Source organism: Microtus oregoni, unplaced genomic scaffold, assembly GCF_018167655.1.
Source record: "Microtus oregoni isolate MIOR12 unplaced genomic scaffold, Mior012 000065F_ref0000479, whole genome shotgun sequence".
In the NCBI taxonomy this organism is placed as follows: domain Eukaryota; kingdom Metazoa; phylum Chordata; class Mammalia; order Rodentia; family Cricetidae; genus Microtus; species Microtus oregoni.
The window spans coordinates 10,194,557-10,212,570 of NW_024543875.1; the positions used below are offsets into that span (position 1 = coordinate 10,194,557).

At 46.9% G+C, this 18,014-nt stretch overlaps 1 protein-coding gene across 3 annotated transcripts in view; it reads right to left on the minus strand.

The window, feature by feature from the left end:
* Positions 1–1,014: 1,014 nt before the first annotated feature.
* Positions 1,015–18,014, minus strand: part of Loxhd1 (lipoxygenase homology PLAT domains 1) — a 135,974-nt gene continuing 118,974 nt past the window's right edge. For all 3 annotated transcript variants that reach the window (XM_041640897.1, XM_041640896.1, XM_041640895.1), the window contains 4 exons: positions 16,821–16,991; positions 12,133–12,265; positions 10,887–11,045; positions 1,015–1,495 (listed from right to left, as the gene is read on the minus strand). In XM_041640897.1, coding sequence (XP_041496831.1) covers positions 1,015–1,495; positions 10,887–11,045; positions 12,133–12,265; positions 16,821–16,991 — 944 coding nt within the window. The remainder of the gene's footprint in view (positions 1,496–10,886; positions 11,046–12,132; positions 12,266–16,820; positions 16,992–18,014) is intronic.

Here is an 18,014-nt window from a genome sequence, read left to right on the forward strand (position 1 = left end):
CATCAATAGTTTAATTGGGAGCTTTCGGGAATGGTTTCTTCAGACTCTGACAAGCTCCCTAAGGAACACAAGGCAAGCAGCAGAGCAAGTAGATGATGGCAAGAAACTTGACTATGTAAGAGTACACGGAGGAGCCAGGTTTGCCTTATCCCAAGAGCAGGAAGCCAACAGTTACGCAACACATCATTAACAGACTGGAAGCACGGGACGCTTCCTGCCCTAGAGACAGGAGATGCCATGTTCCACAGTGAGACCACCACGGAGCACTTGCCAGAGGGATGTGGCAGAGAAGGGTGTGGGCTCTGAGCTGAGGATCCTCTCCACATTGTGATGGGGGGGGGGGGTGAGGGGTCTGAGAGGAGCAGAAGAGGGGGGCAGATAGAGAGACAGAGAGATAGTGGGGGACAATCAAGGTGTCAGGATCTGAGAGCACCCATTCTCTTGGCCTCTGCTCAGTGGTGGAAAGAAAATCCGATTTTCACAAGCCCATCGTCCCTCCTTACACTTCCTCCTGTGGTTTGTCTGCATTTGCCTCTGGCTTTGTTGGGACTGGGGGAAACATACACTTCTCAGCACGCAGATGCTCAGATGAGTTCTCGGTGGGGCGTGGTTGGTAATAATTTAATTAGCCCAGCTTTTTTGGGAAAAAAGTGTTAATTAGTTTTTGCTTAAAATACACATCTTGATAACCTCTTCTTCTCCACTTTTCTCCCCTGAGTGAAGCCCCGATTTTCCATCCACACTCTGCAGCAAGCCCCAGCCTGGGCACCACTGCTATTAAAAGGAAAGGAAATTAAAAAAAAAATAGTTTGTATAGTCATGGATTATGTCATGTGACGAATATAATTCCTGGGTCTCTGAGAGATGGAAAGGTGGAGGATCCCACAGTCACTTGCAAGGAGCAGCCTCTGATGAGTGCCGGACCTCAGGTCTGCGGCCATAGCCCAGCTCTGGAGGTCTTGGGAGATGGCTGAAGAATACAGGGTAGAGGTTAAAAGGTGTAGCCAGAGCATCTCAGACAGACGGGAAGAGATCTCGCCAGGTGAGGCCATCCCCGCGAGACTTGTCTAGCCACCTGCCACAGGAGAAGATGGTGGCCACTCCGGTGCTAGTGTTGGTGACCTCCACCTTCTCCACCAGCCAGCCTGAGTAGTAGCCACTGGCGTCATGCTCCAGCCGGACCTGGCGCAGCTCTCCCAGCTCTAGCGTCTCCAGGAAGAAGCGGTCAGTGCTGCCCCGCTCGAAGAGGTTGCGCATTTTCTGTTTCAGTTCCCGTTTGCCCGTGTCCCCATTCGCTCCAAAGATGGTCACAAAGACGTTGGCGTCTGTGCCCGCCCCTGGTTCATAGCCCGTCGTCACGATGATCTCGTACTTGACTGGTACCAGGCTCTGGATCTTACTGGCGAAGCTCTCTGTCGTCTTAGTAACCTCAAATACCTTGAAGTACTTCCTCTTCCTCTTGAGGGGGATGAGGCAATCACAGTTAAAGAAGTACCTGGCAGAGCATTAAAGAACACACAGACATCAGTTCAGGAGATGCCCCAGAGGGTCCCTTCACCTCCCATAGCCTCCAACCATCATTCCAACCAAGATACCGAGGGAAGTTGGATGCCCCATCCTTCCAGTTGCTCCTTGTTTCTTTTAATTCTGCTCTTGTTCTTTATATTCCACATGAAATCCAAAACCCAGACCTGTTGGTCCTGTCTTTCAAATGCACCTAGAACGAGCTGGTCTGTTCCCCTACCCCACCTCCTAGTATCTCCCTGCTGACTCTGCTCTGGTCCAAATCACCATCCTTTTCAAGACGAATGTCTAGGACCTGTTAACTGGGCTTTGTGCTTTTTGCTCCCTAGCTCTGGAATGAACAACTGCTTCCGGGTCTTCCCAATCCAAATTGGTGTAGCAGGCGGTCTTCTAGGCCCCTCTGAACTCTCAGCAGCTGTGATTTCCCCACCCAAAGGAGACTAACACAAGATGGAACCCATTATCATTCCTTCAACACATGAGGTCCCACCTCTTCCTGAGCATTTATAGACGGTTAACCATTGCTCAGGGGTGGGAGGGCTAATAAGGTCCTGTCCCTTCTTGAGAATTTGTAGGTAGTTAATGGTTCTGATGGGATGTTTCATGAAGTCCTGCCCCTCTCTGGAGACAGTTAGCTTGTCAGTTCTTGGAGGAGAAAGTTTTTCTCCAGTTTCTTAGCTGTTTATTACTTTCATAAGCTCTTTTTAAGTAACCCCAATTAAACTCACTGGTTCACCAGTCTAGACATGGATGGAAAAGCCTTTCTTTGTCCTGCCATTGGTTTCCTGTCTGGAGTGAATAGCTCTTTGCTCATATCCACAGGAAATGTTCACACAACACTAATAATTCAGCAGAGTTTGAAATAAGCAGTCCCGGTGCTTGCTAATGACTTCAGGAAGGCAACAATGAAAAAGTGTGCCCAGAGGTGAAGACACCGGGGATAGCTGGAGAGCAGCCATCCTGAGAGGCACTCCACAGAAGCAGTGGCAAGGAGCCAGCTTTAGGAGATTCCTTCTGGGCCAGCTGCTCGGTTCACACTGCGAACCCAGAGCAAGTGTCCAGGACTAGACTGCAACGCTGTTGGCAGAATACCTCTAGATCAAATAGAGGAAGGAAGCGTGACTTGAAACTGCAGTGTTCAGCAAAGGGGCAATTTATTCTGGTCCTTAGCCCCCACTGGACACGTGGAAACAGGACCAGCACTTGCCCTCCAACCTGTGGTAGCCTGCACAGATGCAGGACCTGTATCTGCTCTACCTCCAGAAGAACTTCCCAGAGGAAGGATTTAAACCAGTACCCACCCCTCCCTCCGTCCCCCATGAGAACACACACAAGACAGGACCCACAGCACCTGTGCCAAGCGTCTGCCCAGGTGAGAGCACACAGAGGAAGAGGCAGCCCTAGGCACACAGAACACACACAGGTGGATCCTATGCCTGTGATCCACCCCTGAAATGACTAGCACCAATTCCCTCCCTCTGAAACCTCTAGAGAGTCCTCACATAGGCAGAATCAGCACCCAGGTCCTGTAAGGAACAGACTGCACAGGTTGGTGTGGCGTGGGATTGGGAGTCTCCTTGCCCCCATTTCCCGTGTTGAGATTGTTTTAGGTTGCTGATTCATTCTCTCTCTCTCTCTCTCTCTCTCTCTCTCTCTCCCTCTCTCCATCTGAGGTCAACCTTGGATGGAATTCTTCTACCTGAGTATCTGTATAGAGTCTCTTTCTGAGCCAGGGTCTCTCACTGATTAGTCTAGGTTTGTCAGTTACTGGACCTCAGAGAGCTGGCTGTCTCTGCTTTCCCAGCACTGGGATTACAAGTGTGTGGCACCATGCCAAGATTTCTGTGGGTACTGGGAATCAGGCTCAGGTCCTCGTGCCTGCATGGCAAGCTCTTCCTGACTAAGCCATTGCCTAGCCCCAACTGTATTCTTTTACTACATTCTCTTTTGATTCTGTACTCACTTGGAGCTGCCTTATCTTCTCCTTTATCCATTTTGCTCCCCCTGCGTTTTCTCTGTTGCTCTAACACTAATTTCTAACATTACTCTGTGTCTTTACTTCGCTCCTTACCTGAAGCAACAAATATCTTAAGATATGACATTCTACCTGTGCTTCTTACTCCCCCCAAATTATTTATGTTGAAGGGTGATTGCGTTAATCTGACTTCTGCTGTATTCTCATAGGTCTATATATTGCTTCTGGTCACTATGAAGACAGGATTCTACTCTTCGAGCAAAGCTGGAGAGCAAGCATGCAGACCTGGTATTTAGCCACACACCCAGGTCAGTGAGGATGAATGACATCTTAACCCTTCCATAACCTACCGCTACCTGAACATTCCAAATAGACTGGACAAATATGCACGATTGAAAGTAACCAGAAGCATTCAGTCTTGATCTAATACACAAAACCCAATGCAGAAACCCAAGAAATATAAAAATATCAAGCAATGCAACTCCTGAGAATCACTAATTCCACTATAACAAACTGTAGTGAATATAGATGGGATAGAATCCTAGCAAATAATTAAGAATGATAAGAACATTTCACAAAATCAAAGAGGAAACATGTAAGTCCAGAATAATCACAAAGAGAACACACATCTAAAAACCTGAAGAATAAAATAAAGAAGTCAATACAGGCTATTAAAGTGACATTCAATACAGAGAAATACTCTAAAAATGGGGGAGGTGGAGAATGGAAATGAAAAGCTCAGTAAGGAAAAAACCTTCAGGGGATTCACCAATAGAGTAAATTAAGTGGAAGACAGAATATCAGGGCTTGAATACAAAGTATAAATTAAGAAATTCAGACAATTACAAAAATAAAATGATAAGGAAGCACAACAGCACACCCAAGACCTAAAAGATGCCACAAAAGACACATTCTTAGAGATTGGAGAAGTTCAAACTAAAGGTTTAGAAACCATAGTCAATAAAATCATGGCAGAAAGCTGCTTAAACCTAGAGAAGCAATGATCAGTAAAACACAAGAGCCATTGAGAATGCCAGACATAAAGGACCAGAAAAGAAATTCCACACATCAAACTTTAAATAAAACATGAAGATTACAGAAATGAATTGAAGACTTCAAGAGTGAAGTGCCAAGTAATACATAAAGGCAACTCCATAGGTGTAACAGCAGATTTCTCAACAGAAATTCTAAAACCCGGGACGGCATGGGACAGTATATTTGAGCTTTGAAAGACAGTAACTACTGACCCTGATTACTATATTCAGCAAAATCATCCTTTATAATTTAAAGAAAAAGAAAAACTTTACATAATAAAACAAGCTAAAGAAATTCATGACCACTATGCTAGCACTACAGAGGATATTTTAAAGACTGTTTCTACTGTAGTGAAAGAAATATCCATGAGGTCACAGGAAAGAATAATTACACTGGAACAGTATATGAGCAAATAAGAAGGGGATACCAAATATCACAAAATAACAAAAAGACAGTAGCCAGGGCAAAGTTTTCAGTAATAACTACAGATATTAATGATCTTGATCCTCGAATCAAAAGGCATAGACTAGTAGATTGAATTTAAAAATAAGGTCCATCTATCTATTGCCTACAAGAAACCCACCTCACTGCAATATATGAGCACAGCTTCAATGTGAAAAAATGGAAAATGATATTCCACACAAACAGAATTAGAAAGCAAGCAGGTGTAGTAATACTAATGGCTGGCAAAATAGGCTTCAAAGCAAAATTAATTAGAAGAGATAATCTCATATTGATTAAGAGATCAGTCTACTAAGAGGATATTGTAATTGTAAACCTATATGCATTGAGTATTGATACATTAACTTTATAAAACAAACACCAATGGATGTAAATGTGCAGATTTACCTCAACACAGTAACAGTCCACTCTCAATCAAATTAACAACACAGTAACAGTGCTCCACTCTCACCAACAAACACGTCATCTGACAGACAAATCAAATTAACAAAAAACACCTAAGAACCCTCACAGCTAAATGCCACTGCAGACCAAATGGACTTAGCAGACAACTACAGAATATTCCACACAAACACTGCAGAACACATTTTTCTCAGAATCCCATGTAACTTTCCCTAAAATAGATGACATTTGAGGACACTAAACAAATCTTTAAAATACAAGAAAATTCAAAGGATTTCTTATATCCTATCTTTTTTTCAATTTTTGAAAATATAATTTAATTACAACACTTCTTCCTCCCTCTTTTTCCCCCGAAACTCTACCCCATGCCCCTCCCCACTCTCCTCCATTATTTCCTGTCTTATTGCAACAAAATAAAATCAATATCAAGAGAAACAATAGGACATAACTCATGGGGGTTGAACAAAATACTGAATTATAAATGACTCATCTAGGAGATCGAGAGGGCTACTGGCACACAGTGGAAGTAGGGTTAGGATATTTCTACCTACAAATCATTACATTCAAAAAAATCAGAGAGGTCTCAAATACAGTTTAGTGATGCACCTTCAGGCCTAGGAGAAACCAGAACAAGCCAAATCCAAATCAGTAGATGGAAAGAGATAATAAAGATAAGGCAGAAATAAATGAAATGAAAACCAAAAGAATAATATGAAGAATCAAGGAAATAAGGAGTTGGTTCTTCGCAAAGATAAACAAGATTGACAAACCTTTAGCCAAACTAACAACTGCAAAAGAAGACCCAGACCAATAAAATTAGATATCAAAATTAGATATTACTGTTTAGGTAGAAGCTCTGACTCAGGACCCTCCTCCCTTTCCAAACCCTGCCCCTCAGAAAGCCCACCCAGGGGCAGTCCCTCTCCTTGAGAGGCTCAAGACTGTACCTACAGGGTATTTAAAACCCAGACCCTAGACCTGCCATGGGGTTTCTTTCCTGCTTTCATCCCCTGAGAATCACCCAGGAGTTGCTTTGTTCAGATTAAACTTGGTGTTATTAATTCGGCTGGATTTGGCTTATTGCATTGGCGGAGAAACACACAAAAACCCAGGGATTTTCAAAATACTTATCAATTACAACAGATATCAGTGAAATTCAAAAGATCATTAAGGCATACTTGGGAAACTTATATTTGAGCTTGTGAGAAAGCTAGGTGATAAGGGTGCTTGTTAAGGGGCCTGACAACCTGACTTCAATATTAGGAACTCACCTGATGGAAAGGGAGAATCAACTTGGACAAGTTGTCTGTCCTCCCACCTCCCCAACCCCGTCTCTCCCTGTCTCTCTCTGTGTGTATTCAAAAAAATGAAAATACAGAAGAGCTTAATTTCTATATGCGCACACTTACAAAAATTAAACCTAGATGATACAAACAACTTAAATAGACATATAACAGCCAATGAGAAGGAAGCATAAATGTGAAGTTTCTCAAGGCCAGGCTCAAATGGATTCATTGGTAAATTCCATATGTGTAGTCAAAACACTCATGCATATAAAATAAAATAAATCTAAAAGCAATTAAAAGCACAACAAGGAAAAGATTGGCAAGGAGAAGTGATAGCCCATAGAATGTGAGAAAAATCTTTGTTACTTATACATCTGCCAGAGGATGAATATCCAGACTATATAAAGAACTTCAAAAAACCCACTAAATTCTGAAGAAGTGACAACCTAACCAATACTTGGAGTAATAAAATAAGCTTTTCTTAAAAGATAAGGTAAAAATGGCCCGGGAATATGGGAAATGTTCAGCATTCTTGGCCATCAGGGAAATGGCATCAAAACGACATTGAGACTCCATATTACTCTGGTCCAAACGACTGTAACAAATTAAAAAATGGCTTCTAAAAAATGGTGAGAGTGTGGGGAAAAGGGGACCTTTAGACACTGCTGGTGGGATATAAACTGTCCAGCCACTGTGAAAGTCGGTACAGGATTTCTCCCAAAAATAAAAGAATAGCATGACCCAGGCACTGCTCCTCCTGGATATAACAGTCAAGGATTCTAAGTCCACACCCGTGTTCACTGCAGTACTGTGCTCAGGAGCCCCATGATGAATCCAGCCTCATGCCTGTTCACATGAGCGGAGGAAGGGCTACAGCATGCACACACAATGGAGTTTCATTGGCCACAAAGGAAAGGAAACTGTCATTTTTTTTTCTGGAAAATAGATGCAAGAGGAAATCATCATATTAAGAAAATAAGCCAAACTCCAAACTATTAAAAGTCACATTTCCCTTCCTTAGAGATCCTAGGTTTTTATAAAATAGGTACACAAATGTTATGAGTATATAGGTGTAGGAGGAAGAGCCGGGGAGGCAGAGATCAACCGAAAGGGGTACATGAAGGAGAAGAGAGGAGAAATGGTAAAACCCATGGTGTACTTGAAAGAAATTGGCCTTACAAAACCCAATCCTATATGCTCTGAAAAGATGCAAATAAAGAATTAAACATATTTTTTTTTTGCATCTGTTCATTTATTTTGTATCTTTGTGCTTGAATGTGGGAAAGCGCCTGCCATGGCATCCCTGTGGAGGTCAGAGGACAGCCTGTGGGAGTGGTCTCTCTTTCTACCATGTGTACTCAGGGATAATATCAAGGTTAGCAGGCTTGGTGACAAGAAATCTACCTGCTGAGCCACCTCTCAGGCCCTTGATGCCAAGAGAAAAATTTTCACTGGGAAGAAAGGAAGAAAGAAATTTTGAAGGGAAAAAAAATGAAGGTTCCTCACAGGAAATTTTTGTTGTTTTGAGATCTCTCCTCGTCAGATTTATGACTTGATGTGTTTGGATTTTTTTTACATACCAGAATATCTTCAAAGAAGATGCACGTTCATTGTTCAGTTTAAAATTCTTCTAAAATGTGGAGCTTCTGTTTTGCACAGATTCAGTAATATTCATAATTGAATGTAAATGCACATATTATATGGTCACATGCGTGGGTTTCCAAGGATGGTCTCTCTCTTCCTTTCTGTTTGGCTGCATCTCTTTCCCTCTGGTTCCTACTGCAGCACCAACCCTTACCTTAGATAACCCTCATGACAGCCGAGGGCGCAGCCTGCCAAACTTCCTCCCTTCCACCCCTTCTGACAGACCCACGTACACACAGACATATGGGGACGTCAGTGTTCTCTTTTCTGCACGGCATTGCACAAAACGTGTTTTCCTGCATCTTGGTCTCCCCCCTTGATAATACTTCCTGGGAGTTGATCCAAGTCATCTGGTACACATTTATATCATTATTTTAAATGGCTTAAAAAAATTCCCCGGTACAGATACAAGGACATGTTTCCTAAGAGAACTAGAAACATTGCCCAAGATGTGGAACTCAAAGCCAGTGGGGTCGAGGCTCTGGCTGGATGTGGGGGAGGGGGCCTGTAAGAATGAAGGTGAAAACAGTGAGCAAAAAGGAAATGAACTGGCTTAAAACTCAGGTATAGCATAGTCACTATGGATACTGCACCCATAGGAATGAGAAAATATTGGGGAGAATGAGGTACCCAAAATGCTCCCTCCTGATGGCTGTCTCTGATGGGTAGGACCTAGGGACATGTTGCTGTCTTTTACCCACTCTTTGGTCTTGTTTGAATTTTATAATGATTATCTATTGGTTACACTATTCAGATAAAACAGTATAGGATTTCAGTTTTTTAAAAAAAAATGGATAAAAACCTCTCTGTGCATCCTTCTACTGGAACCTTCAGGGTATTAATGATGAACAAGAATGCCAAGGGCTGGGGATGCAGTTCAGTGGTTGAATGCTTGCTATGTAACATGTGCATGGCTCTAGGTTCTATCCCCAGCAGAAAAAGCACACACATGTGCACACACACACAGAGGCAGAAAAAGCACACACACGTGCACACACACACAGAGGTAGAAAAAGCACACACACACACATACACATACCCACACAGAGAGATATTAAATAATAAGATTATCCAATACAGAGGGACAATGCACAGTGTTGGTCAATGGGGTCCCTTAGACCCCCAATCAATACAAGTTATGGCCATTGCTCTTCTTCACTCACGGAAACAAGATGGTATACACTACTCACTATAGTCACAGGAGATGGAGCTACCTGGATGCTTCTGTGTGGGCAGTGACCTCCTTCCTAGGGATAGGAGGGGCTTCACTGTGGAAAGAGCAGGGACAGTTCCAGGAAGCAACATGGTGGGAGAAAGGCCAGAAGTGGTCCTGGGTGAGATGGCCTACAAGCCATCAGGGGATGCTAGTTGTGTGGTCCCCATATGGCTCTGCCTTACCCTACCAGGTAAACCTTGGCGTTGGCTTTCCCCACTAGGCGTCCTTTTCTTCTCAGCGTCTCCCAGACCTTCCAGTGCCATAGAGAAGTGGTCCCAACCTTCCTAATGCTGTGACCCTTTATGTGTTCCTCATGTTGTGGTGACCCCCAACCATAAAATTACTTTTGTTGCTACTTCATAACTGTAATTTTGCTACGGTTATGAATCATAATGTAAATATCTGTGTTTTCCAACGGCATTAGGCAACCCTCTGAAAGGACAGCTCAAGCCCCACAGGTTGAGAGCCACTGCCTTAGGGTCTTTTCTGGTCTGGTGTAACAGTACCAAGTGGTTTGAACTATACCAATTGACAATTGTGGCTGTGTTGCTTAGGTTACTAAGGCAGCTCTTACTCTTTCAGAAATGGCCAAGTCTCCAAAAGACCCGGATGGCAGAAATGCAAAGCCACCAGCACCTGGAAAGTAGGTGTGGTATTGAATGCCTGGGTGGCCTGTTCTTGCCCATACAAGTCACCCTCGTTGAGAGCTCCTAAGCCTCCGGCATATCAGCCTCATCTCTGTGTCGTTATAGAAGGAAGGAGGGAAGGAAGGAAGGAAGGAAAGAAGGAAGGAAGGAAGGCAGGCAAGCAGTAAAGAAAAGGCTCTGAGAGCTGCTGCTGTGTGCCTTTCTTGTTCTGGTAAGGGAACCTTCCTGGATTGAAAGGCAGGAGACACCCAAGGTCACATGATCTAGTCTCCTGTCTCTGGTGGCAGATACATACATAGTTCTGATACCTCCATCACAGGGGTTCTCAACCTATGGGTTGTGACCCCTTTGGGGGTTGAATGACACTTTCACCGGGGTCACCTAAGAGCACCAGAAAACATAGATATTTACATTATGATTCATAACAGCAGCAAAATTATAGTTATGAAGTAGCAACGAAAATAATTTATGGTTGGGGTCGCCACACCATGAGGAACTGCATTAAAGGGGGGCAGCATTAGGAATGTTGGGAACCATTGCCCTGGCTCATAACAGCTGCTTCTTCTGTCCTGCCTTACAGGTTTATATCCACGAACCAAGTAACCTTGGTCTCGAAGGACACACCTTCCCACATGCCCTCTCACCCACACGCGGTTGAAGTATCCACTGCACCCCAGGCTCAGCCCAGTACATACACATTTCCATACTCCATCTCAGTGATGGTGATGGTCTTGACGTGCCAGGCAAGTTCTCTCTTGGGGATGAATCGGTCCTCCCTGGCCAGGTGGCCCACGCAGAGGGAGGCGATGTCTCCCAAGAAGATGCTGTCAAACTCAAATGTGTCCGTGCTCCCCCTGCAGACAACCAAGACGTGATCTGTGAGCTGCCCAGGCCTAGTGATGGTGGCCAGGCCTAGTGAGGCAGGCAAACAGGGAAAACCTACTGTGTTCCAGGGTGGCATGGAAGGATTGTGCAATGCAGTAGCCAGCCTGGCATTCTGTGAGGGAATTGGGCTAGTTTTAAATCAAGACAGAGACAATGAAAAGTCTCCTCGGCTCCTGGGTTGCAGCATGTAATCACTAATCAGACTGGAACCTGGGGGAGGCTGAGGAGCTGGCCGGGTGTGGAGCTGCAGAGGAAGAAGGAAGAACCCTCTACTAAGGGCCAAGTTTTGAAAAATCTTACGATGAGTGTAGTGGGGTGTTGGGGAATCTACCTGGATGGAATCTGAACCTATGAGGACGTGGTAGTGAGGAGGCAGGGTGTGAGCAATCTCTTGGTACTAGTGTGAGGAGCACAGACTCTGTCCTCTGTTCCGGAGGGGAACTTGAATAAAAGGTTGAGTAAACAGAATGGGCCGTCCTGCCAAGCTTGCATGTTGGAACCTAATCCCGTGTGACAGAATTTGGAGCGAGGCCTTTGGAAGGTGAGTAAGTGGTGAGGGTGGAGACTTTATGAATGGAATCTTATAGAACAAGCCCCAGGGAGCTCCCGCACCCCGTCTGCTGCAGGAGGACACAGTGAGAGGACCCCCATCTGCAAACCAGGAGGCAAGTATCACCAAATCTGCCAGCAGCGTCAAGAATCTGGGAAGGAGATTTCAGTTTTTGTAAGCCACTCTGTTTCATATGGCAGCTTTCTGGGCTAAGATAAAGGAGGTTGAGCGGGGGTAGAGGGTGGGGGTGGGAGTGGGGGGATGGAGACTTTGTCATTCTGGCAGGAACAGAGATGCAGTGTTCAAGCCACTAAGGCCTCCCAGGAGAAGCAGGGGAGAACTCTGGGTTGGGACGTGAGATAATACGTTCAAGGGAATTGCTGGTCTGACACACAGTAGGTACTCAACAAGTTCTTTCTGGTTAGTCCATCTGTAAACTCCTCAGTGGGGGAGATTATTGAGGTCTCTGTATTATTCTCCCCACCCCCATCAAGCACCTTCCTTACTTCCGAAAGGCCCTTTGCCTGGAAGAATTCTCCACCAGGAACTCCTTGGATCTGTTCTTCCTGCCCTCCAAGATGAGCCAGACATTCTCTCTGGTTTCGCCCCCGTTGCCAGTTTCTATGACAATCTCGTAGGCTGCAGGGAGGAGGCGGGAGAGGGTCAGCAGCAGGAAGCAGTCGCTTGCCATCAGCCAGTCCTTCCTCCTCAGGGAATTTTCTCTGGCCTTGGGCCACAGTCTAGGTGTAGGAGGCAGGTTAGCCTTGCTGATACCCAGGCACTGTAATCCAAACTGGTTACTCCGGGACTGCAGTGGGCAACCTCTTTGTTGGCAGGTATGGGAACAGCAGCCATGGAGAAGGAAGCAGGTTAGGAGGGGCTCTCAAGAGATGTTGGGGCCTGGTTCTCACAGCCAATGAGGCACTAAACTAAAATGTAAGAAACCACATCCCCAGAAGCTGAGGGAAAAGAGACAGGCCTGGCTAAGGAAGGACCCTGCGAAGACCCAGCAGGCTACGGGCCCAGAGAGCACACAGCCCCATTTCCCTCAGCCTCACAGTAGCCCCTGCCTTGCTGTCCCGGACATGACTGCATAAGCCCCTCTCCACCAACCTCCATAGAAGGGATGCCAAATGTCATGAGTACCAGACAGGTGACTAGAATTCGCTTTCTAGCTCCAGGCATTGAGCTCAACCCTGACCACCCATAAGACAGAATACAACATCACCTTAGCCAAGGGCTCCTGGAGCCAGGGTGCCACTGGATTAGGGGAAGAGCTGTTTTCATGCCTTCTCCTATCTCAGCTCCTAGTGCTCGCTCTAGCCTCTGAGCTCCTCCACGCGCCCTCTCCCCACCTGAACGTGTCCGCTTCTTCCTCATCTCCTCCTGCTTTTTTCCATTCCGCCTTCTCAGGGCGGTGGATGCCAGTGCCCTAATTAAAGAGGTAGCCTGGTCCCCACCACTCCCGGTCTGCCTTGCCTCACTGTTCTTTCCTCTTATTCTCATCATCTTTAAGGACCATACACCATTTCATTTATTCATCGTGGCTTATTGGACTTCCTCCCCCTTCCCAAAGGCACACAAGCCCATTAACAAATTTCCAACTGCCAACAACAGTGCTCAGCACTTGGGCACTTAGCAGGCCCTCAGTAAATATATTTTTTAATTTAATTTATTTTTATTTCATGTTAATGGTGTTTTGTCTGCATGCATGTCTATGTACAATGTGCATGCAGTGCCTGAGGACGCCAGAAAAGGGTGCTGGACCTTGCACTTACAGACGGTTGTGAGCCACCATGCGGGTGCTGGGAACTGAACTTGCCTTCTGCAAGAGCAGCAAGTGCTCTTAACTGCTGAGCAATCTCTTCAAGACCCTCCTCCCCACCCCACATCCTATACCCCACACCCTGCTGTGTGGGTAAATATTTACTGGAGGAAGGAATGAATGGCTGAGTGGCCCCAAACAGGGAGCCTCCTGAGAATGGGAGCCCTTGAGCATGGCCTTGGAGGACAGCTGTGACTGAGGAGTAGAGGAGAGGATGGAGGGATGTTCTCAGGCAGAGGGAAGAACGTGAGCGAAGGCATGGCATGTGATCCAGCCCAGGGATGGCGCCAGCATACAGGAGTCCACGTCAAACGCTTGTCTGAGATGCCCCTTATACAGATAGAATAAACGGATGGGCAGTCTTGAGACAAGAACGATTCAAACACCTGACAGCCATAGAAAAATACAGGGGAGGGCAGTGTGCTTCCGGTTGGCATGCAAATTTTACTGCCTCCTTCCCCTTGTCAGGACTCTTATCCACCCGGGAGCTCCCTACCACATGCTGGGATGGGCAAAGTTTCTCCCTGGGACATGTCCTGTCCTTCTCTGAGGCTATTCAGCAGTAAGAATTCAGGTTGGCACTGCCAGCAGCCAGCTTCCTGGGGTTCAGGGAAACTGGCACTAACATTCTGGAGGAAATCCAGCTGAGAAGAGAGAGTCACTCTAACACCAGTGGCACCTCTGGGGACAGCAGAGTTGGAGCCAGAGCCACCTCAGGTTTCCAAGTTCTGGGAGCAAATACATTTCCTGAATCCAGTATGTGCCACGCAGAGTCCTTAACCACTCCCAGAAGCTTCCGTCAGGCCTATCAGAGGACGGAGGCTTCAAGAACACAATGAATGATGGATTCTACCACCCGGCAGAGCAGTGAGTGTTCCGTCCCCAGAGACTGGCCAGCAGAGGAACACACTGGAGCTGGAAACAGTGCAGACGAACTGACAAAGCAAACCTAAAGGGTGCTGAGAGTAACAGACAGGAAAATGAAAGGCTGGAAAGGCAAAGGCCCCCTTCAGCTTCCAGCAGGGCGTTCCAGCAGGAGAGACGTGTGTTCTCCTAGGTGTGTGTGTGTGTGCAAACTCGCACATATGAGCATGCACTTTCGCTGTTTAAGCCAGACCCTGGAAAAACCACAACGCGACGCCTGAAGCCTTGACCTTGGGATTATACGTGAAGAGTGTTGGCAGCTCTTGGCTCTGGGTGAATGTTGGAGTTGCCTGCAGAGGTGAATGTTCAGAGATGGCTGGAGCAGTTTCAGAGAATTGGAGATGAAGCCTGGAAACAGGAAGCTGGCTGATATGGGCTGATAAGATAATAGATCAGCAGCACCAGCTAAACCCAATAGGAAGAAGGCATCCTACAGCCATGTAGTGGGCCTTGCAAAACCTTTCCTTAATTTCTGACACAGAGGTATAAATTGCATCCTGACTTCTCTTTAGGGTAGATGTGGGGTGTCCAGGGCTCAATGAGAATGTGATATAGAATTCCTTCACACCAAGGAGGCTTTGTTCAAGACCAAGGGGCTGTTTAGATTCATAGACTGGGTGTCCAAAATGACCGCAGGGTCACCAGCAGGAAAACTTGGGAGGGAATGGGAATGTCCTCTGAAGTCAGAGTGAGGCATACTTCTGACTGTCCAGGGTGGATTTGTCTCGACCTTAAATAGAGGCAGATGAGAGTTGGGACCAAGTTCAGTGGGTGAGACCTCTGGCACCGGGGAACAAGGTTGTGGCTACCTGTCTGTCCCCATGTGAGCAGTGCAGGTTTCCATGACGCTTCCTGCACAGTCACTACAGTGACAGGTGGGGCCAGGCCCTCTCCTGGCTCCCTGCTTCTGCTCTCCTACTTTCTGCATCCGCAGAACTCACTCCACCCCCAACAGCCCGAATCCTGCAAGTAATGGCAGCCATTTGGCTGTTCGGAAATTTGAGAGGGAGAGTTGGCAACGGAGACGGGTTTCGTGGAGTATTCCTCTCCTAAACAACGATGGTCTGAGCAGTCCCCAGTGCTCATCCTGATGTTAGTCAGGAGCTTAAGCTCCCCCTCTGAGTGTCTCTCAAGGCTCTGTGTGAAGAGAGTGCCGCTTCCATTCACCCAGCATCCACAGCACTGCTGAGGGGGACACGCATGAGTGACACTGCCCTGGATCTGTGTAGGTCACAAAGCAAGGTATATCACCCACAGCATCCAAAACAAAACTGGGCACCCAATAACCCTTAGAAAGTCCAATTACAGAAGCAGAGAATGCATCCTCTAAACAGGTCGTAAGTTCTCTGCCTTACAGAAGACTCAGTGAAGGAGAGCTCTGTTTCCCTCTGAGAGAGTGTTCATCAATGTTCACACAATCTCCACTGCCTCTCAAGACAGCTAGGTCAACCATGGGGCAGTGTGGATGGACTGGCAGAAATGGTAGGTAGTGTCCAAGTCAAGATGCCGACTTCTCTCTCAAGTGTATAGTGGTCAATGATGCCAAGAGATGCCCAGCCAGGGCACGGTTCTCAGGTCCCCTTGCATCTGGTAGAGTCATGAGACTAGTTCTCCCAAACAAAACACAGGTTAGCATGCCAAGACGGCAGGGAGAGGGCCTTTGAGTTTCCTTTTTGCGAGAAATGTGGAAGCCACATCTTAGAAACGGCAAAGACACAGGTGGAAAGAGTTGAGGCCCCTACATCATGCCACGGAAGACAGCTCGCCTGACTCGCACATCGGACTCCACACTGGAGAAGTGAGAAGGAAACTCTGCTGTAAAGAGGCTGAGAAGTTGTTGGGGGGGGGGGGCGGGGCTGCCTTAATAACTGGCTGAAAAATCCCTTCTTTATTGGGATCTGCCTCTGGTGAACTTTCCTCTTATCACCAGGCCCAGATGCTGCCCTGGGTATCACAGAAATGTCTTCTAAAGTTTTGATGGCTGTTCACCTCAGGAACTGATCACTCATTCTTTCTCTGCATCTTCCATGGGAGAAGGTGGCTGGTGGGAACCCTTGCTCTCCCTGACTTCTGTTTCTAGAAACTCCAGGTTGGCAGACATCATCACACTCGCCAGTCAGAACAATTCATGACGTAAAAATAGCCTGAGAGAGCGTCACAGCTGCCCTGCCTGGCCCTTGGGTCAGCTACAGTCTGTCTTCAGTGGGGTTTCCTTCGCTAATACCTGTGATTCAGGGCCACGAGTGTCTTAGCAGTTCTAATAATCCACTCTTTGGGAGTTTATGGAGGAATTTCCCCTGCAGACACATAGACCCATCTCGTTCCCATTCCATTCTCTACCTGCTCTCACATATACCCCTGTCCTGTTTGAGCTAACCCCTCCTCAACTAGAAAAGCCAGCCCTGAGGTCACAGTGGGCTGGGCCCACACAGTCCCACCACGTACTGGTCTCTTCCAGCTCCTCACGGATCTCATTGTTGGCACATGCGAAGTCGCGGACGGTTTGTCTGTCACCCTCACTCTTGGACAGCCAGCAGTCACACTGGAAGCGGAAAGTCTCATCACGGGAGTTGTCCTTCACGTCAACATAGCTCAGGTGCCAGCCGGGAAATATTCCTGCAGAAGAGAGCACTGGGAGTGGGAAGTGCCCCCTCACCTCCCTTCTTCCATCCATAACTGTGTGGCCCTGGACAAACTCCTTGTCCTCTCTGTGGTCTGGCATCCTTGTTGATGGAGTGACTAGTCGGATTAGGTGGCTTTAAGTACTCCTCCAACCTGAGGAACACAGGGGTCTTTGCAAAACGCTTAGAGGACTTATGCATCAGATTTCAGTTGTGGGCTCCAGGAAACTGCCACACCTTCCTCCTGCAAACTTCTTCCACTGAGAATCTGTTCACCATGGCTATTTCACTAAGGGACAAGGCTTGTTGCTTCTATCTGATTTATGATGGAGGTTTTCTAGACCTTTCGGGAGCCCCTTAACTGAAGGATGGATTCTGTTGCTTCCTGATCTGTGTTCTCCAAACTCCTGTCAATGACCCCATGCATCAGTTCAGGTATTAGCTCCACCAGAAACCCTTCCCCGATGTTCCTCCATCACTCTAGAGGCTACATCAAGAGTCCCCCATTCTCCGTGGTACCCTGCACCTATCTTGGGTACACATGTTCAGATTCGTGTTGCCCTTACTTACAGGGATGTGCATGCACAGACCGAGTCTCGGTAGGGTTTTTAGTGCTCAGTCTAAATGGGCAGATCACTGGCTGCTCCATGAATGCGGAGTGAATAACTAGGGTTTGCACTGGGGGTTCTTGGCTGACCTGTTCAGCAGTCATTGAAGGCCCCAGAAGATGCCATTTGGGGGGATGTGTTCCTGAATTTGACACATCTTGGGCTGATCATGAGCACGGAGCTGCTCTGTTGTAACTGGCAGGGCTTTTCTCAGAAGTGTCCCCACCACAGCAGAGCTGGCGTGTGGGCCAGTGTGGGTTTGCTTTGACAGCCGCGTGTGACTTTACCACTGTCTCCGTCATTCTCTAACTCAAGCTCACTCGAGCGTGGAGCATCACAGGTCTCAAGCTCACTGAGAGCGTGGAGCATCACAGATCCCACAGAGAGAGCAACCGCAGGGCTTTGGCAGG